At 43.0% G+C, this 22,450-nt stretch overlaps 1 protein-coding gene across 1 annotated transcript; it reads left to right on the top strand.

Moving 5' to 3' along the window:
- Positions 1 to 16,000: 16,000 nt before the first annotated feature.
- eomesb (eomesodermin homolog b) lies at positions 16,001 to 18,776 on the top strand (the record flags this gene model as incomplete). The annotated part of the gene is made up of 6 exons (XM_080540378.1): positions 16,001 to 16,524; positions 16,617 to 16,771; positions 16,896 to 17,017; positions 17,523 to 17,681; positions 17,782 to 17,843; positions 18,014 to 18,776. The coding sequence occupies 6 exons, from the start codon at positions 16,001 to 16,003 to the stop codon at positions 18,774 to 18,776; spliced, it is 1,785 nt and encodes a 594-aa protein (XP_080396504.1).
- Positions 18,777 to 22,450: the final 3,674 nt, after the last annotated feature.

Below are 22,450 nucleotides of genomic sequence, written 5' to 3' on the forward strand. Positions count from 1 at the left end.
TTTTTTAAGTAATTACTTAAAACTGGTCACTGGCCTGGTTTGAAAACTGTCTTTGTACAGCCAACTTAGTGGTCACAAGCAAAGTCCAGAACTTTGGTGAAGCTTATTAGAAATAGAATTGGGCACAACAGTCCTGCACCACCAACACAAAGTAGCCTATAGGCAATCTGTGAGAACATGGGTACATGTACGTGCTTAGAATAAAAAAACGAAGTCTCAACCACAATTGCACATGTTCAATAAAGTGCTGCTGCTGACCACAGTCAGCTGTATAGTAGGCTGGTAGTCTGGTGCTAATGCACTGTCGATGCAGCACCTGCCCTACCGCAACAACAGTGGGCGTAAAATAAAGGGTCCGTCTGTCTGCCTTCAGTTCTCACAGTTCACAACCTTAAACACTGGTTTTTCTTTCCAGTTCCCTGGAGATGAACATGGTGTGGCAGACTGTGGCTTTTTCAAAGACAAACCAATATCAAAAAAGAAAGTGCAGCTTCTGTTTCACGACACAACCATGAGAAGATCAACCACAAGGAGTCTTGCGCAAGTGGGACCGCCACACCAGTCTATCACCTCGACTGCCTGAGTGTGTGCAGGCCCGTAGGCTCAGACATACAGGACAGTGATTGTTGTTGTTGTAATGAACTGTGTGCATGCAATCGTGTGGACGTGCATGTGCAAAGTGTGTGTGTGTGTGTGTGTGTGTGTGTGTGTGTGTGTGCTTGTGTGTATGTGTGGGTGCTTGATGTGGATGTGGATGTGTGTGCTTTCATGTATGCATATGACGTATGGACGTGTGTCTGTGTGTGTGTGTGTGTGTGTGTGTGTGTGTGTGTGTGTGTGTGTGTGCGCGCGCAATATTGTGTGTACCAAGTATAGCAAGGTGCTGAGCCGTCCCTGGTGGATCCACCTGAGGGTGATCACGAGAGCAGCAGGACTTGGCACCATCTTGTCACACCTGCCAGACGCCATGCGCCTCTGTGTTTACTTATCCCATCTGACACCAGGGCAGGGGGGGGGGGCTGTAGCAGAGGAGAATTTAATAACATGGGATCTCCCCCGGACAGCAACACCGTCCCCTTAAGGCAGGATCTTTATTGCAGGGGCAGGCGAAGATAGCGGGAGCCCAGGCTGTGACCCATGAGTCCAATATACCCGAGCAGCAGGCCTCCGTGAACCTGGCAGAAGGGAGGTTAGCAAAGTTAAACCCCCTTACACCATGCCTCACTGGACAGGCCAACTGTGGCCACTCCAACTGTCCACTAACGGGAACACGAGGCCCCCGTCAGTAAGTGTTAAAGGGTCACTGCATTTCCCCCCTCTCGTTAGAAAGCCAACACTTAAGAAGACACCTTTTAGAAAAACTTTAAGTCTCCATTAAGTGAATATACAGCTGATGTGTAACAGTGACATGCCGGCGTTGGGGGATATGACTTATACGGTATATGATATGTGCAGGATGCTCTAAGAGTCTTCTTTTCCATATCAGCTCTGTGGCAGAGCCCCTCTGAAGTTCCTCCCCTCAGCTAGGACTTCTAGGGTCTCAGTAATGTCTTAGCAGATGGGATTGGAGATGGGATTTGAGAGAGTGGTTAAGCCAGAGCAGTAGGGAGCTGTTTCAGGGTCGATGGAGAGCAAGATAATCCAACGGTTTGGGTGAGGGTATTACAAACCACCGGTGGACCTCAACTGTTGATTCTTGTTCTGGTCTTCTTTCTGCAGTCATTGTTGTGAAAGCTGATAGTGGCCATTTAAGTTACTATAAGAAAGAATGCATGTTTGATACAACTTTAGAAAATAAATTGTATTGTATCATCTCATCTTGTTGTGCGAATAATGACACCTTCCTGAGCTCTGCCGAGTTTTCCTATTTCGGTGGCGAATAGATTAAAATGTGCTCTTCTCAAGCTGTATCCCAGTAGAAGACATTCAACAAAGACAGATCCAAACAAATCACTCATCGTTTTCCCTCTAAGGTCCCTCTAAGCCTTCCAATGCCAATTAACATCACCCTATAACACCCACCCTTCTTTGGTCCTGCTGTCACATGCTTCTAAATGATCCCTCTATAATATATTTAACTCATTAGATATATTAATAAAATTCTATTGATGTTGAAGAAGGTATTGATATTTGATTCTAAGATCAGATAGCAATCAAATAATTATTAGTGACACACCACACGGAGGATAGCCTGGTCAACTCCTAACGGACTGAGAGGTCTACATCAAGCAGAACTGTAATATCATACAACCTTCTCATTATCAAGCAAACATTGATAAACACACCCCCGACACAGGAAACCCTAGACACTGAGTGCCATTTTTATTTTAGATTAACACCAAATGACAACAACGCAGGAAAACACCATCTCTCTGTCCATAGCGGCCATCGTTATGACTGCTCACTTGACCATATCGTGCCCTGTAAAATGGGGGGGCTTCCAGTCTTTGTTTGTCTTGGCGTTGGTTGTCTATGGCACCCCAGTGGTGTCAGGATGCATTTCCCCTCAACCGAGCGAAGGGTCTGCCACAGCGCCGCAATCTGGGCTCGCTTCTCAGGCAGGCTAAACCCTTTGACACCGCAGTTTTTAATTAAAATTACATTATGAGTAATCAGCCGGAAGAGTTAGGGAGTGAGGGGGTGGGTGGGTTTCTCTACTAGGGGGGGCCACACTTCTTGATTACAAACCTGTGACGGACTTGTCTGTTGCCAGCCTGCTAAAGATGTGCAGTCTACTGCCAGGCCCGACCAGCTTGTGGAGCTCTCTACTCCATGGAATGGATGGGGACGCTTTGATACAATTTGGGGGAAGAATACCTCAGACTACACATACACATACAGTATATACTGTATATATATAACCAATATGTCTTTTTAGTTGTTTTTTTCCTTTAGCCACAGACAAACTGTCTGCATACATTTAAGAATAAAGCTTTCATCTACTTTTACATCCAGAGAGGCAGCATACATTTCTAACAGCCTAGAGGTACAGTATATACAGTATAGAAAAGGCAGTGGGTGCACTCAGTCCTCCTGAGTGGTTACTCTACGGTCCCCCTTCTATTAGCAGATAAATCAGCCTGAGCCAATGTGGGTCTCAGCATCATGGTAGAAGATGAGAGGACAGAATGGGTGTTTTTCTAGTAAAACAACAATAATAACAACAACAATAACTGAAAAGTAATCGTATTTAAACAAAGACAAAGGCTCTTGGATGAAGTGGCCTAATTACCTACACACTCCACCAGCACACTCTCGTTTTAAATGATAGACACTGGCATGGATAGCATTGGCACAAGGAGACAGGGCAGTTTCTCTGATTTCAACTTGGATTTAGTTACACACACTCCACACCTGTCAGGTGCCGTCTGATCTGACCTGGGACTTGTCGGATACAGCCAGACCCTCTGCCCTGAGACCTGCACTAGTGCCTCGTAACCGTAGCATCCAGCCATGGCCTTACCTGGGATAACTAATGTACTTACATCTTGTGGATAGAGGAACAGAAGTCGTCCGAGGGCTGAGAGTGTCAACACTTTTCGACTGAGGAAAGCCTTAAAGAGGTGTCGTTCTAACACAAGGATGTATCTGCAGGGTATACTGTAGGGTGGTGACTGAACACATTCATCGTTGACCAGCAGGGAATGAACACCATTGCTGTGGTTTTGGTTTCAATATCAATCAAGGGTTTAATTATTTTTGGTGAGGAAGTTAGATGTTGTTCAAGTCAATTTCAACCAAAGTCAGTGATTTATTTGATCTAAATGGGAAGGACCCCAGCGCTGGTGTTGGTGTAAAGCGGGGGTCAAGAGGGGGCTGAATGAACACTTCACACTGGGTGCAACATGCTGTGCACTGATCGAAGATGAAAGGGGAAAAGGTCAAGTTTAGGACAAAGGCTGTGTTATGGGGTGGGGGTGGGGGTGGTGATGGGAATGTACTTCCCAATTTATGACACCCCCATCCATGGCCTCTCAATTGACCTACTATATCAGGCAGGATATGCATGCTTCAGGGATCATATCCAGAGCTCCATGTGTCTCCGCTGGGTGTAGTGAGAGCCAGGGGTGTCATGTTGAGTACCACTGTGTGGAGGTTTACACGTTGGTCATTCTTTCCATACAGTTCTATTCAGATCTTATTCTGAAATAACTTGCCAATGAAATCGTCCCAATGTATACTATGTAGCCACCCTCTCTCCTAGAGAGACAACTTGCAAGACAACATGAAAGTTCTAACTTCCTTTATCTGATAGTCCCACTGTTTGAAATGGTCATACGACACCTTATCTGAAGACCTACGATGTCCCTGTGAACTGAGAGGGTTCTTAGCCTAGAGGAACTAAACTGCACAGAGACAGAAGTAAAGACTTTTGAGCAGCTGTAAGAGAGAGAGAGAGGATGGGTATTTAAACAGCTTAAAGCCAGGAAGTGTTTGTCACAGGAAATTGCTTGTTGTTTGTTATTTTTAGATATATATTTTTTATTTTGTGTACTTATTGAAAAGTACAACGTAACTCATGGAATAATTGCGTTCCCAAACACTAACATACATTAAGACTAATTGTACTACAATCATTACTTTTTAGAATCCACATTGCTTTTAAGATGTATAAACTGACCCCAGATTCAGGTTGAATGAAATACAATGGATTGGATGCAGGAGCACTGGGAGAACTGTCTGAATTTGGCACTGCATCGGAAAAAGGGGAAGAAGAAATGTTAATATGACTCCCATCTTGGGAGGAAAATGGAGAGGTGGGTAAAAGGTACAAAGAGCCCTGGGGTTCTCACTTGAAGGGCACTCACCAAGATAATTATGACTTCTATGAAAGCACACAGGGAAAAGTGGAAGAAACCCACCAAAGCCACTTCAACAGGCAGCCCCGGGATTTTGTACGAGGCAAAGCGAAACAAGACAGACCATTCAGGCTCTGTGTTTTCCCTATTCATTAAGACAGTGGATACAGTCTCTCCATCCTACATATCCCAGAGTCCCGTCATTACGAGGTGCACTGCTGCTACTCTAACGTGTTAAAAAAGACGAAGGAAAAGAGGAGACAGATGAATAGGATTCAGTATAGAATCCACAAGCTCTAAACAGCACCGCAAGAGAACATCTTGTCTTTTGATCAAGTTTTTTTTTTTTTTTCTTCCTTTCTTTCTTTTCTCTAGTAGTCTTTCCGGGCTCTCTGCCTGTTGAAAAGCTATCCTTCGGTTGCTTGGCTTGTTAATGCCGACAAAGGCAGGCTACCATGGATGGCCAGAGAACACCACACAGAGAGCCTTTCAGGGACAGACATCACTAATAAGAATGTGGTGATGAGAGTGCCTCTGAAAGCAAGGCAAGGCAGTGGAAGGGAAAAAAAAAAAAAGGGGGGAAAAAGAAGAAGAAATCTATTACTTTTTCATCCATAATTACTCCAAATGAAGAATAGGCCAGAGAGATGCTTTACCAGTCTTTCCTTTATGAGAGAGACAACCCATCACAGACAGAGCTCACCTGCATACGAGCCAGGTTGATTGATAGCTTTTTTAGGGGAAGTTAATGTAATCTCTCAGAAGTAACTGTGAGAGAGAGAGAGGGTGAGAGTGGATCCAGGTGACAGTGGTCTTTTTGGTCCGGTCTTAAGTCTAGCCCTAGCTCTGTTCAGCCTGTCTGTTCAGAGGAAGATGTTAAAGGTTTAAAGTCTGTCTGTCTCTCTCTCTGTCTGTATGTCTGTCTGTCTGTCTGTCTGTCTGTCTGTCTCTCTGTCTGTCTGTCTGTATGTATGTATGTCTGTCTGTCTGTGGCCCCTTGCCCCTGGGTGGAGGTGAGAGGCACACACAGGCACGCACATATGCATGCACACACACACACACACACACAGACACACACACACACACACACATACATGCACACACACACACACACACACACACACACACATACATGCACACACACACACACACACACACACACACACACACACACACACACACACATACATACACGCACTTACACACAAACACACACACACACACACACACACGTATACACACACATGCACAGCACAGACAGACACACAGAGTCTCATCTGTCAGTTTGAATGCATGAAGAGCTATTCATAAAGCAAAACAACACACCCCCTGTGACTGTGATATTACAGAAAAAAAGTTAACATATTACAGGTTTGAAATATAAACTCACACAAATAAGAAAGTTACAGCCACCATGTAGTATTCAAATTGTAATGCCTCACATTGGTAAAAATACAACATATATATTGATATTTGAATATAGACTAAATAGGATCAGCTTGCTGACCATAGCTTGCTTATTATGAGTGAAACCAGCTGAACTCCTCTGACTCCTTTCTGACCCCCCAAGCCCCAACACCCTGGCCTGTACGCTCCTCTTGTCTCAGCCAAGTGAGAAAATAATCTATTAACACTTCCAGAGCAGGAGTGTGTCAAAGCTTACACAACGTCCTGAGTGCTTGGGTTGTCACCAGGCATAAGGAGGGAGAGGAGGGAGATATACAGTTGACGGTCTGCATTGGGAGGAGTAGAGATGGGCCGGTTAAGATAATAAATAACAAGGGCAGGGGTGGAGTCGGAGAGGAAGTGTGTGTGTATGTGTGTGTGTGTGTGTGTGTGTGTGTGTGTGTGCGTGTGTGTGCGTGTGTGTGTGTGTGTGTTTTTATGTGTGTGTGTATGTGTGTGTGTGTGTGTGTGTGTGTGTGTGTGTGTGTGTGTGCGCCTGAGTGTGTGCGTGAGTGTGTATGCATGTGTGTGTGCATATACCAAGCCTCCTTTGGCTCTACGTGTGTGAGTGCATGAATATGCCCGGCTACTTTGAATTTGCTGGGACTCGTTACCCCTATGACATAATGAGCAGTTCCGAGGTACAGTATTGGACTCACATGTTCAGTTGTCAGAAAGAGGTGTGCCCTGACAAATGTGAAGGAAAACATTTTGGTTTTGAGGCTTGTGACCAATTGTCAGCCATTATAGGATCATAGAGTCTATGGATCTGTAATGAGTTATCAAACTAGGTGAAAAACACACCTCAGAAGGATGATGCTAATTAACATAGGCCTATAGTAAATATGTAATATGTAATACTTATGTATAAGAAATAAATATAATAAAAAATCTGTATGTTTGTTCAGTAGTCTTGTTGTTGATTCATGGTCCTGTTTATCAAAAGGGGGTAGGTGGGGGAGTGATGGGAGGGCTGGGGGGGGGGGGGGGGGGCACAGAAGAACACAAGCTTCAGGGGGGAGAAAGGTGCTAAAATATACAGTGAGAACAACTCTGAGAATGTGACAGAAGAGTGGAGGAGCAGGAAAGAAATATGGGAGGAGGTTGGTTTTATACACAAATCCAATCTGCCTCTCCTTATTTCGAGGGAGATTCTCCTCAGAGCAGATTTTTCATGTTGTTTTCTGATGTTTCAGTGAAAAAAAGAAGTCTACCTATGACAAGAATATATCTGGACTCACCCAGTTAAAAAAAACAAAAAAACACCTGCCCCTCTTTGTTTCAAAAACGCTTCCTTTAGCTCTTAATCATTTCTCACCATCTTCAGAACGTCTAATTGACCTCCTTTTCATTCTTCTGTCTTTACGACAGCGTGTTTTTACCCTCCTCTTCTCCTCCTCCGTCCCCTGCCTGCTCCCACCCTCTCTATCTCTCCTTGTCGCTCCTCTCTCCCCACACGGCACCAGGAGCAGAGGAGCAGCCTCTCAATTATCGAGCTCTCCTCACAGCTCTCGACACCTCGCTTGTCTGTTAATGACGGGATTAGTGTGCTGATTAAGATGCATTTAACCCAAAGCACCAGCTCTGTTTCATACACTATCAAAAAGCTTCTTAAGATGAAGCAGAGCCTCCAATTAAGACAGACAAAGGCCATAGTACCCTCTGTGTCTGGGGGTGGCGGGGGTAACCAGGGGTTAGGAGGGTGCCCTTGTATTTCGCATTTGCCCAGGCAGCTTGTATGAGCCGCAATATGAAGGAAGGATCCAATTGTATAAGGAGGTGTTTAGACCCAGGTCCCTGAGCTTGGTCGGAGAGCTTGGAGGGAACAACTGTGTTGAATGCTGAACTGCAGTCAAAGGACAGCATTCTCACATAGGTGTTCCTCTTGTCCAGGTGAGATGAAGCAGTGTGCAGTGCGACGGCGACTGCATCGTCTGTGGATCTGTTCGGGGGCGGTATGCCAATTGGAATGTGTGTGAGATAATGTGAAGTTGAGGTGGGCCTTAACCTTTGGGCACAGGAACAATGGTGGTCACCTTAAAACAGGTGGGGACCACAGACAGGGAAAGGTTGAGTATGTCTGTGAAGACAGCTGTCAGCTGGTCGGCTCTGAGAACACCCTGGCCTGCAATGTTGCCTATAGGCCTGCTGCTTTGTGAGTACCACCCTCTTAAAAGTCTAACTAAGAATTAGTTATTCTCTAAGAAGAGTTTTATTCCTTTATTCCTTCTGTTATATTATTAATATATTAGTATTTTTTTTTTAAAGATATTAAAACCCAGGGAGGGGATTCATACAGAAGCTCACAGTGTATCCGTCACACCCAATCACAGATTCACAGGGCAATTCTACTTCAAATTTCTAACAAAGCCGATTAATTACCTCTGGCTTATATTTGATAACATGCATCGTGTCTCTGAACCATAAAGAGCTTACAAATTACCTCAGGGGAAGTGATTAACCACGGAACCAATAAATCAATCAATGAATCAAATGAACCCTGTGCGTGTACACTGGTATTTGCACTGATTTTCAATCATCTGTGGAATAACAAAGCAAGGAAGAGCCTTTAGTAAATTGTTAATCATAATGTGATACCAGACTCAGCATATTTTCCATCATAGACGTCGGCTCTGAGGGAAAACATAATGCAGATAATGTTATTTCCCTCCCTGAGTGTGTGAGCTATTCAGTGTATTGATGTTATAGATTGTTGTTTTTTTCTCTCTTTGTTGCTTGACAATGGGGCTGCATTATTGACCAGCTCAATAATTCTCACTTGCTATTGACCTGTGTGTCATAGTCCAAGAAGTCAGTGTCCTTCTGCATTTTTGTGGACTAATTGTTGCCAACAGTCAATTAGGCTGGTAGAGATTACACAAAAACTATTTTCAATTTAGACAAAAAATACCTGTCACATTGATTTCACATTGATTTCACCTAGTATTGTTAGGACATTTTTGATTTGGTGATAGATGGGTATACAGGAATAGAGTATTATATGTAGAATGTTTGACAGGACGACTTCTGGGTTCCGTTCCACTCTCTATTGCATCCCCACTTCCTGGGTGTTCCTGTTGAAGGGGTGCCATTGTGAAGCCAGGCCAGACGGGTCTCTGGGGGCAGAGGTGATGGCGTTGGCATAATGATGGGCAGCCTGGAGCTCAAGGAGCTCAGACAGGGTGATAATGAGGAGAGCCTCTAAACACGCCTTGGCATCAGTGAATTCATGAGTTAGCTAACATCCTGTGCTGAAGTAATGCCTGAGGGTGTCAGCCTCTTGGCTGGGAATGGTGATTGAGATGACAAACTTCCTGTAAAGCTGTTTTTGAAGAAGCTCTAAGGGAGTCCCAAATCTTCCAACAACATGGATCAAGAAACTCCCTTTGTTCAGGGGGAGTGTCTACATTTCAGGTAGAGAGATTTGACAGTCTGTCCTGGAGACACAAAACATCATGAAGGTATAAAGTGAGCTACATCAGCTCTTGCTGGATCTGAACCACTGTATGAATTCCATCAAGGAGGAAAAAAAAGGACTGACCGACTGATGTCCCAAAACATGTCTGGTTGTGTTCATGGAATTCAAATATTTCAACATCTCTAGTCTAGAATCTGTCTCCTTGCTCACACCACTGGATTTCATGTCTCAGAGAGTAACTTCAATCTCTTAAAGAGGAATATGTTCGAATGAATTTCCTTCAAAGGTGTGTTCTGCACAAAATCATGCTAACAGGGATCTAATTAGCAAATGCAAATTAGAATACACAAAATCTTCACTGAGAGGCAGAAGAGTATCTCCATGGGATAGCTGGAACATGACAGCTCACCAACCGCCCCCATGCTGGGCACCAAATGTGATGGTTCGCTCCTGCTGCTGCCTTTCAGGAGACAGGACTCAACCATAAATATAAAGGTAGGGGGTAGCAGTGGAAGAGGGTCACTGGTGGCCTTCACCTTCTGGTGTCCGTATCCCCTCCAAACTGTGCCCATGGTATATCTGTCTGCCTGCGTGATTTGTATTTACTGGTATGTGTTACCACAGCCATATTTGTTTTTGAACCTCGCGTCATTTGCGACTCTAAACTCGTTTTTTTTTACCCCTGAATGAATTCCAGTATGTGCTGAAAAAATCTGATGGTATCAACTGGCAGTTTTTTAAGCTGTCAGGTTGTGGAAGGAAGACTGGCCAATCACAGCCACCCACCAGCCCTGCCATTATGACATAAGCAGCGCAGACTGTGGCGTTCCTGGCATGGCCCGAGGGCCAGACCTTCTGCTCTCCGCAGGGTGGGAGTGGCCTAGGCAGCGGTGGCGAGGTCACCAGCTCTTTCTTCCTGCCTGGGCACCGCAGGGGGAGTAGCAGGCAGGATGGCAAGGTGTCAGAAACAACCCTTTAGACGTGTCAAAAAGAAAACACAGGGGAAGCTGTTCATAAAGCGTGTCGGTCGAGACTCTCCGACTGTCCACTCTAGTCTACACACATACTGCATATAGTGCATCACATAGGAACACAAGGATCATCAAGAATTATATTTATTATTATATTTCCTTTCAGACAATTGTTGTACTGTGTCAGTGGCAGTTCCTAGGGCAGACAGAAAGGTTAATAATAGTGTAAAAACACACAAGTATTGACAGTGTCATATTGGTTTTGTTGCAGTTGTTGCATTTAGTTCTTGGGCACTCTCCGCTTCATGGGAATAAATAATGATACGATCTTAAAACCATTGTCATGGAAATAGGTTGCCAATGACACACACCACCCCCATCCCATCCCTTCTCTCTTTCTCTTTCTCTTTCTCTCTCTCTCTCTCTCTCTCTCTCTCTCTCTCTCTCTCTCTCTCTCTCTCTCTCTCTCTCTCTCTCTCTCTCTCTCTCTCGAGGTTAGAGGTGGTGAGGGGGCTGAGTAGAGACCTATGAGCAGGTGAAACATCAATTCTCACAGAGAGTATCAGCAGTAAGCTGCTGAATATTTCCACAACTGAGTCACTGTGGTGAGCACCCTCTAATCTCACGGCCCCTGCTCTAGCCATGCTAAGAGGACCATCAGAGAGGTCGAACCAGACCTCATTTGCCTTTTACATTTACATTTTAGGCATTGAGCAGATGCCTTTATCCAAAGCGACTTATAACAAATACATTTGTCTAAGTAAGTGAATCATCTACCCATCAGTCATTGTTTTTTTATTATTATTATTGTCATTTATAGTAGAGAAACGGTAAGGCGGTCCTAAGGGGGTAGTGGGTGTGCTGGTGTGAGTTTGGATGGAAATGTATTTATGACAACTAATATACATATGCGCTTGTGTGTGGGTGTGTGGTTGTGTGTACTTTGATGGAAATAATGCAACACAAGAGCCACTCTAACTACTGGGGCAAAACAAAACTGAAAGTGTTAAAACTCTACATTCTCACTTCTGACTTCACCAGATCACAGCAGTTTACCTGCATTGGTTTGTATCTCCAAAGAGCTCAAACAAAGCCACGTCTATGTTTAGATATGCATTCTATTAGGGTCATTACTATGTAAAAAATAAAAATCAATAAAGATTGTTCGCAGGCCATTCACATGTAAATGATAAACAGACAAACAATAGATCAACAAACATTTATATGATAAACCTCACTGCAGTAGTCTCCATTGTGTACCTAAATAAACTTTAACAGGTCCCATTTTTAACCTCCTCTTATACAGTACCTCTACCTTAGTAATACTGTTATTACGTATTATGTATTGCTACATGAAAATGTAGGGAATTACTTTGTTATTATAAAGTAATATGTAGTACATCATTTCTTGTTATTCCTCAAGTGGAATAAGGACTGTTCCTATTCCTGTTCACAAACAAATAACATTCAACTCTATTACAAGCAACATAAGTGAAAAGCAATTCAAAGTAGATCTAAACATGATCCAACATGACACAGACATACAGAGATTTTTTTTTTCTCCTGTGTTCATTTTAATAAATCTGGAGGAGTTGTCCATTTGATTATTTGTCGATCAAATGAAACTTTAACAGTTCTTGTAACGAGATCAATTACAAGGTGGGCAATCCTGGGAGTTTATTTGCATGGTAACAACAGCACTAATCTCCTCACTATGGCCTGTCTTTGGCATGTAAATGCTCCAATAAGCAGCAGGTCATCACAGTCTGGACTTCACTCTACCCTTGAAGTTGAGGCAGGATGTTTTTCAGACAGTCTTTAAGTCATTATCAGTTGATGATGGGGCCCATTTACACTAATGGGGCCACCTCACCACAAATAATTGGTCATCTTTGGAAATGTTCTCTTGTTGATTGGCAGCTGATAGGCTATCTGACACTGGAGAACTGGCTTGTGTCTCTATCCTGCTCCTAAAGAACCCACCCTGCCATCTAGTTAGTCTGAACGTGAAGGGCAGTCAAGAAGACATGCATATCTCTTACACAGCATGTTGAGTTGAGAAAGTTATGAGTTGACATCTACCTGTTGGTCGTGATTCGTGGTTCATCTCCATTTCTTCTTCTATGGCGTGTTAGATGTGTGCGGTGACTGTCCGCTAACGAGACAAGTTATCGATCTTGAGGAGGGTGTTCACACATCACTTTCATGAGCAAAATGGCTACAGCAGCATCACGACTTGGCCTGTAGAAATTGGAAGGTTTCCCTTTCATGTGCTCTGCTGATTATCTGCTCTGACAACAATATGGTAAGACTTCCCTTCCCCTGTAGAGTGGCCCCTGGCCCGGGGCCATCAGAGGTCACAGCACTGATAGGTCAGGTATATGCTCCCTTTCAGAGAAACATAAACTCAGATCTATTGCTGTGAATGGGCGATAATTGACTTTATCAGTGCCACAAGGCCCAGTGTGAGAGAAATTGTGATACTGTCCTTTCAGTATTCTTGTTATCATGATCTTGTACATGACTGAGATGGAGACCCTCATTCTCTTTTTAATTGCTCTCTGTCTTCTTGACTTGACCTACGGCTATAGTTGGCGCTATAGTTAGGGACGTCTATGTCCCTAACCATCACCTTTCTGCCATGATGATAGTAGGAGGATTAGTGACGGAGGCGGAGTGCAATCAAGTATCGAGGTGAATGAGCCCGGCGCTTGGGGTGTGGTGAAAAATCCTGTATGTCACATCTCTTAAGAGCCTCAAAGTGTGATGTGACAGGTCGATGAACGGCAGCAGTGTGCGCAGCTTTGTTGTACTAAATTTGCCTTGTCAGTGGCCATGCACACCCTCTCAGTTTCATTATGATTCTTGATGCATGTGTTCATCTGTAATGTTCTGAACTTGATTTTCTCATAATCTTGAATGAGTACAGAAGTGTGTTCTATATTTCATATAGGCTATCATATAATGCCATTCAGTGCATGAGAGATGGCAAAGAGAACCTGATAATTCCTTACTCAGTGACAAGCCTATGAAGACATGGGTCTACTTTTTCAGATTTGATCTAAAATCAACTCCTGCTAATTTAAAGTTAGAGCCTAAACTGCTTAGGAGTAGTAGCCTTGCCTCATGCAGGACCTGCAGAATCATTGCTGGAATGGCTGGGAACAAGAGGGTCTTCTTCCTCCCCACTCCTCTGAAGTGGAATGAACAGCAAAAATGATAAGGGGCTGCAATGTGCGCATCATCGTCACAAGGGAGCGCTCTATGGGGAGCGAGCATCAGAACCGCGCGAAGACAGTCGTGCCTATACATAAGCTCACTTTTTGCCTCTTCTCAAAACTGATCAGCAGGTGAGAAAAGATGCGACGAATAACTTAGAAGTAACTCTCTCTTTTTCACGTAATTTTTGTTTCTTAATTTTTTGTGCTTAATTTTAGTGTAGGTTAGGCATAATTCATAACGACGTAACGAAAACCACGATTGGTAAGTTTGTTTCATTTATTTAAATGCAATATTGGTTATAGATCGTATTTTAATTATTTGGTCGAAGTGGATATTATATTATGCTTATGCTAAATTAGTATAAAAAATAATATTTAGCCAACAAAAATATGTATTTGTTGTTATTATTAATAATATTAATATTATTATATTTCAATAGCCCCAAATCGAATGGAAGGGTGGGAAATCTAAGCTTTATTCGGTTCAGTCTGTGCAACTCCACCTCGCAGCTTTGTGTCACCTATAGTAATATATGCTTATCTGTTCTGATAATGTGGTTCCCATACAGAGCTGTCTAGTCAATGATACATCACATGTTTTCTCAAACGGAAAAATAATTGGCCGTTTTCCCTCCGTTCACAAAGGGCTGCCCGGTGGGACAGAATGCCGCAGCTTCTTGCCTCTCATAAAATGTATGCAAATGTCTTAGGTCTAACTCAGAATTTCATGTTAAGTCCAATCATAAAACGTATAGAAAAAAACCATTTAACTATTCAGAAACGAAAAATGAAATTCGCGGTTGAAATAAATATATTGGGCTGCAATGCAATCCAATCTCATCACAACAGTGCTCCAGAATAATGCGTAAATAACAGTGACAACGTGCACAATACAACTGTTAAATGAGTGAAACTGAAATGATCTGAAACAGACTCTTGAAGTCACTGCTCAAGCATTCAAGCTTGCGGGTGTTAACTTTCCAATTGAACGTTTTCAAACATTTCACACCTCTCAATGAGTGGGTTTCTGAGAATAAATCTGTGTATACAATTTGTCAGGTGGTTTACAAGAAATAGAATACTGTAGCGGAAGAGAGAGGTAAAACGAATAGGGAAATTATCATATTCAGCTAGACCCCAATACATGTTATAATCTAATTGGAAATGTTACACCAAATACATTTTTTTTGTAATTTGGGCCTATAGGGCTATCATTAGTATCTTAGATAAATATCACAAACGTGCGTAATATAAACATTTATGTTTGTAACATCGCACCCCCAGTGCGGGCACCCGATACAAAGGTTCCAGTGCTAATCAGTGATCAGTATGTGCTGATGGGCAATTGAGATAGTTTACTTAAACCCGTCTGACGGGAATACACAAATTACTCAAGAAAGGGAGAAGGAGTGAACTTGTATGGCTTAGAACAAGCTATTGTACATTTTAACAGTTTACTCTTGATCAGATGTCCAAATATAACTATGTTACACACTCAATACCTCTTTATTTAGTTTTGTTGTTAAAAGTTTTTTTTTTTTTTACATAAAAAAGAATAGTTTGCTATTTATTGTATTTAATATAATTATGTGTAAGTCTGGAGCGACTGTGAAATAACTGAAATGTGTAGGCTTATTGGTAGGTTAATAAAGTCCATATGGCAAAAACTATCACTTTGACAAATCTCTTGTTTCAGAAGAAACACTGTTCGGACCAAAATATAGTTATAAGGTAGCCCTTTTCACTGGATGTTATCCAATTCAGTTCAATCACATTCCAAACAGCCAATAGGATGGATGAACTTTAGTCGTACAGCAAAGACACACCCATGACGCCCTCAGTAAAATGGGTGTGAAATGAGGGGGTCACTTAACCTGAGATTATACACCGTCAGCCAGGGAACCTCTGTGTGTGTCTGTGTGGATTTCAGTCTATGGCTATAGGCCTATAGTTTATGCATTTTGAACGGTCATTGAAGATTAATAAAGCAATTTCTGTGCTTTCAAGGATGCAAATAGGAGACGCAGACTTATCCAGAAGAACCCTGGCACCCAAAAGTCTATAACGACTTTAGAGAGAGAAGTCCTGGAGAAGAATCGTCGGAATTGGGACCAACGAACGTGACCTTATCTGACCGAGAGAACCATGCTCGGCGAGGGGGAGAGCAGCACCTTCTCCTCACCCAAAGATGCCGCGGAGGAGAAACGGAAATCTCCGGTCATCGATGCAGACGACCTAGTATCGAGTGTCAGTCGGTACACTGCAGAAGGACTTGGTTCTGATCGATATTATATTTCACCACCATCCAAGCAAACTCCAGATGTTGCGAATTCATGTTCCTTGTTCCCCTACGCTGGCCAGCCCGGGACAGTTTACACCCCATCCAGCGCGTCCAGGTATTCCACCGCGCTTCACTTCGGCTCGGCTCTCTCTACGGGCTTCTCTCCGGCTGTGTGCGCCGGGCGCAGTCAGTTTGGCTCCCCCTACCAGTTTGGACAGGGTCCCAGCTGTCTTTACCCCCCATACACAGGTCCAGGGTCAGGCATTGGCACGGTGTCCCTCCCCACAACAGGCACGGGAGTGAGGGCTCAAGTCTACCTCTGCAATCGGCCCCTATGGCTCAAGTTTCATCGACATCAGACCGAGATGATCATAACTAAACAGGGCAGGTGAGTGTGGATTGAAGATACCGTTGATATTTCGAAAATGTGCCCATATTTACAACAAGTTTAATTTATTTTCGTTTAATTTATTTTCACAGACGGATGTTCCCGTTCCTTAGTTTCAATATCACGGGTCTGAACCTCTCTGCGCATTACAATGTGTTTGTGGAGATAGTGCTGGCGGATCCGAACCATTGGAGATTTCAAGGCGGTAAATGGGTTACCTGTGGAAAAGCGGACAATAATATGCAAGGTATAATACCAACTATACTGACTTATTGTTAATAATCAATTCAATGGATTATAAATAGTTTAGCGTATGCTTATAAAAGAAATCGAACTGTTCGAATGTATATTCATTGCCACTTTTTTGTTAGGTAACAAAATGTATGTCCATCCTGAGTCTCCGAACACGGGTGCCCATTGGATGCGACAGGAAATATCCTTCGGTAAACTTAAACTGACCAACAACAAGGGTGCCAGCAACAACAATTCGCAGGTAACAATTTACATCCTACAGACATGCACTCTTGAATTCTCAAATAATTTACAGGGCATCGATAGCTGTAATGGTTTTTTTTTTTTTTTTTTTTTTTTTTTTAGTAAGTTAATTATTTGAAAAAATAATAATGTAATTTACATTTGTTCAGCATCACAATATAATTACACAACACACCTATTTCGTTGTGAAGATAAAGTGTAATTTAATTTCAGTAGCCTATACTTTTTTCTTATAGTGCTCTATTGTGGTATCAATATCAGGGTCATTATGAAAAGCTAAAATAAACATAAAGGTAAACCTGTATTTTCATAATTATTGATCCCCGAAGCATAATAATATAATTCCCTATCCAGTGCGTACTCCTGAATTCATATGCGGCTATGCGGACAACCCAACTCGTATACAATAGGAGATTTACGCGCAAATTACGCACAGCTACAGCTGGCAAGACACACATCCGTCCTTTCAATGAATTTTCTATTTTTGTTTTCTACACAAATAGATGGTTGTCCTCCAGTCTCTGCACAAGTACCAGCCCAGGTTGCACATCGTGGAGGTGTCTGAGGATGGAGTGGAGGATATGAGCAGTGACCCAAAAACTCAAACCTTTACCTTCCCAGAGAACCAGTTCATTGCAGTCACTGCCTACCAGAACACTGATGTAAGCATGCATTCCTGTCTCTCTTCGATGATGATGATGATGATGAAGTCTCAACCTTTAAATTAATCACATGGTCTATTTTCTCATTGCTTCTTTCCAGATCACACAGCTGAAAATTGACCACAACCCTTTCGCAAAAGGCTTCAGGGATAACTATGATTCGTGAGTACTGTTCATATTTCAGTTACATCTTACATATTCACGAATGAACAACAATGTGAAAAGAATGTGAACAGTGAAAATAACTAGTACTTAAGTTATAAATTTAATGTTTATCATCATGGCTGCTTTTCCTATTGATTATGATGATGTCCTTCTTTTGTTGCGTCCAGGATGTACACAGCTCCAGAGGGTGATAGACTGACGCCGTCCCCCACTGACTCCCCTCGCTCTCACCAGATAGTGCCGGGTGCCCGCTACGCCATGCAGCCTTTTTTCCAGGACCAATTTGTCAACAGCCTCCCCCAGAACCGCTTTTACAACAGCGAGAGGACAGTGCCACAGACCAATAGCCTTCTGTCCCAGCAAGCAGAGGATGCTGCCTCACAGAGGTGGTTTGTCGCCTCTATGCAGCAAGGAGGTAGTGCCAACAAGCTGGACCTGACCCCCTATGAGGGGGAATATTCTAGCAGCATACTCCCCTACGGTATCAAGTCCTTGCCAATACAGACCTCTCATGCTCTCACCTACTACCCCGATTCCCCCTTTACCTCTATGGCAGCAGGGTGGGGGGCCAGAGGTACCTACCAAAGAAAGGTAACCACAGGCCTGCCCTGGTCTCCCCGGCCCAGCCCAACTGAGTTTCCTGAGGACCAATTGGCTGACAAAGACAAGCCCCAGGAAGAGGAGATAAGCGGTAGCGCCAGCATGACCTCAAGATGGACAGACACACACCCCTCTCCCCATGGCCTTGAAAAGGCTGACTCTGGTGCCTACTCTATGGTATGCAAGCGGAGGCGTGTGCCAGTGAGTGAACCAAGCGCAGGAATCTCACCAACCATTAAGTGTGAGGACCTGAGCAGCGCTGACACCTACAGCAAGGAGACTCTCCCTTCCAAAAGCATGGGTTACTACTCCTTCTACACAAGCCCTTAAACATGTTGATACACTTTAGTCCCTCTTTGCTATTTGATGGAGTTTGAAGTCTGTTTCTATTCTGCCACATCTTTGCTTACCCACTCAGATTTTGAACAACGTCCGCCTGTGTGTTATTTTCTTAAAGTGCCAAAGCATTTGATACTCCCAGTGGGTTGTGTTAATGTTTTTTCTTCAATGTAATCAATGATTTGTGTATGTACAGTATATGCCTTCACATTGAAGTTTCGTTTACAAATGTAATTTATTGAAGGCTCATTAATACAATATTTGTGCACTGTAAAATGTAAGGTACATTGTATAATAGCTACATATTATGAAATGATTTGGTAATAAAAGGCTTCCATGTTCTTCAGGTCTTACGGTTGATTATCTTCAAAGAGTTTTCCGGTAAGTGTTGTGTTGATTCAAATCTTACTATTGAAAGAAAATCCAATGACCAGGATTTTTTTTTTTTTTTTTTTTACAGTGAGATGCTCCATGAAATCTAGAAGGAATAATAATAGCTAACCGACACTCTTCTATCTTTTTAACGAGAGAATACATTAGATTTAGATCCCATTTCTAACCGCTTCGCTTCTGGTGGTTAATTGTCAAGTTCATAAGTTGCATCACACATTCCAGTACATTTATACAATCGCAACCAGATTGACTGAATGATTGAAGGCATCAGAATGAAGGTATATGACTATAATCCAGATCAGGCCAGGCCAAAGTGAACTGGGGGCAAAGTGCCTGCAAGAACATTTGGCACAGGAGAGGTTTCATTTATCATGTCTTATGGGTATCACATATATACAGTAGATGCAGATCCATTACTGATAAAGAAATGTATTGTTATGGTGTGTAGTAGATACATATATAAAGCATTGTCTATTTTCTCGGCTGACCGCTCAGATTTATTTTTGGCCCATCAAGCTAAATTCAGGCATCCCTGATCTAAATTGAAGACTTGTTTATTTTTAGATATTATTTAAAGAATACAAATATTTATATATTTAAGTGTATTCCACAGAGGTCAGTCTGCATTCTTTCAATCAGTGTGTGTGTGTGTGTGTGTGTGTGTGTCACCTCTGTATGATGGACCATGGTGCTGACATACACAACATACACCGGTACCTTCCTGACTTCAGTGTGAACCACGATAGAATCCCAGAGCGAGAAAGAGATGTCCAACACCAACAAGACGACCAATAAAAAAGGGCAGAGATGACATACAGCAGGACAGATGACATACCGCAGGATATCCAGCTCTCCAGGGGGCTCGGCACCCTCCAGACCCCTTGCATTGGATTAGCAAAACCCTAGGTTGTGCCAGGTGGACCTGACCAGATTGGTATCTTGGTGTGGTTCTAGTGCATGACCTCATTGTAGGCTACGTACCTGTGTAAATGTGGTCCTGTCTGGTAGCATATTCTGTTGCTGGGAGAAGGAGAGGATGAGAGTGTAGAAGAGGGAGAGGTAGTGGCAGCGACTGCATGAGGAAATTATGAAAAAAATTATAGTGCCCTCCTCTTGAACTGAGCACCTGGCCTCTCCAACCTAACCTAGATAAGTTAGTTAGCTCATTTAAACTAAGTATCCACTCTAGCAACTATCCAGCTGGCTAAAAAGTAGAGGTTAACCAAAGCCTTTCTCATTCACTTGATAAACTGCAGCTAATTGAAGACTTCCCAGACAAAAGGACATGCTGAAAATCCTGACATTTTGATTGATGCCATATGAGGCCTTAATACCCATCTTATAGTTGTAAGACTTTGGGACTTATATGACTATGAGGCACTGCATGAGGGCCTTCTCATTATGTGCTTGGTGGACGCCCAGTGCAACACCCACTCCTAACAAGTTGGCCTTTCTGGTCAGTGAACATCTATAGCCTTTAAAAGCTCTGTATAGATTTCTGTTACATAGAATCCCAGTCACAAAGAAGAGTCTACTATTAAATTAAATTCAGCGGAAATCCTTCTGAATGTTTTATTCTCCAAGCATAGTGGCAATAGGGTTACATCAATATTAATTTAATAAGCTGATTTAATAAAGGTGTTGCGATTATGGGGCAGCAGCTGAGGGGCTTAAGGTAGCGACCAGTGTGTTTAAGTAAGTGTGCCATAGTTCTCCACCATAGTGTATACATTATGCAGTCCCCCACACATTCATTTAAAAGCATTGGATTGGTGTGAGCAAAATCTGTCTTACAATTGAATTATGTGTACTCCAATGCCATCTAGTGGTCAATTATTGTACATACAACAACAACAACTCTGCTGCTATTGATGAGGAGGAATAGTAGGCCTACTGCCTAGGTTTTGTTGTTATTTAAAATATATACTTTATAACTGGAAATTAAAAAAATAACTGCTCCTGGATCTTGTTCCTTTGGCTAAACCGCTGCCTATATTTTTTATAGCTCTAGACATTTTTTACAATGATATCGTCATAGTGGTAAAGTGGGCAGGCGCAAGGAACAACCGTTCAAAGTTAATCATTCTAAGAATATAGGAAAAGTTTTTCGAAAATAAAAAAAAAGCACTAAAGAATGTATCTGACAGTTCCCCGGCATAGTCATTATAAAGTGAAAGCAACAGTGTGATTAGGGTCGGGGATAGGCTAATTGAATGTTTAAATGAAAGTGTTTTAACACCAACATAATTTCCTGAACCCGGTTCCCATCCCACCACTAGGGTGGGGTATCAAAAGGCTTAGGGGGGCTGGACTGGGACCATCATGGTTACTCCAAGGAAAAAGTAGTCTACGCACTGTCAACCCACTCTTCACGCACCACCCTTGATTTAAAACCATGTTGTTTGTTTTGTCTTTTACAAGGACTTTGTGTAGCCTTGTTATAACACATCTGAACGGGCTTTAGGAGAGGGATGTGCTCCCACAATCGATCGAACCAGTGAAAACTACGCGCTATCCTTCCTCCACATTGTACATCGCATAGCAGCCCTGAGAACACGCAAGAGTAGTCTGGATTGAGCGTCACTCGGGACGCGCTCGTAAATCCGCCCTGGAAATCTGATCAGCACTCATGGAATACCTCTAGTCCAATCAAATTACTCGGTCGCCTCTATGACGTTGAACCCAGTGTGCGCTCCGGCGCTCTCAGAGCGAGTTGACGAACGCAGCCTCAGTAACAAAACAGAAAGGGGGCAAGAAGGTACACAGACAGCCACGCCAGAGGACCAACAACACCTTTGAGTATCACACGTGAAGTGGACTTTACAACACAGAATAACACTAGACCTTAACTTTCTAAGTGACTGTCGTGTCGAAGCGCGGAGATTGCAGGACAACATCCACAAACCTCTTCTTGTAAGTTTGATCTAGCTAATGTAGCTAATGGTAGCTAACTTCTTGCCTGGATGCAGGAGGCTTGTCTTGTCATCTGCTAGCGGTTAGCTAAGTTGACGCCGAAAAAACAATGTGTTATTATAGTTTAGCAAGCTTATGGTTTGTTATTATCCTCCAACCCCCCCCGACGAGACATTGTTCCAGCTTGTCAGTCAGGTGTTTCATAATAGCCAGCTAATCACCGACAACACTGGACTAGGTTAGGTTAGCTACCTGATCTGACAGGGATGTGGAACGCAGGTTTACCTCCCAGGTGTGGCTACCTACCTACAGTTAGGCAACTCCGTTAGTTCACTGAGTTTTTGGTTGTAACGATAACA

Source organism: Nansenia antarctica, assembly GCF_963989245.1.
Source record: "Nansenia antarctica genome assembly, chromosome: 10".
NCBI lineage: Eukaryota > Metazoa > Chordata > Actinopteri > Argentiniformes > Microstomatidae > Nansenia > Nansenia antarctica.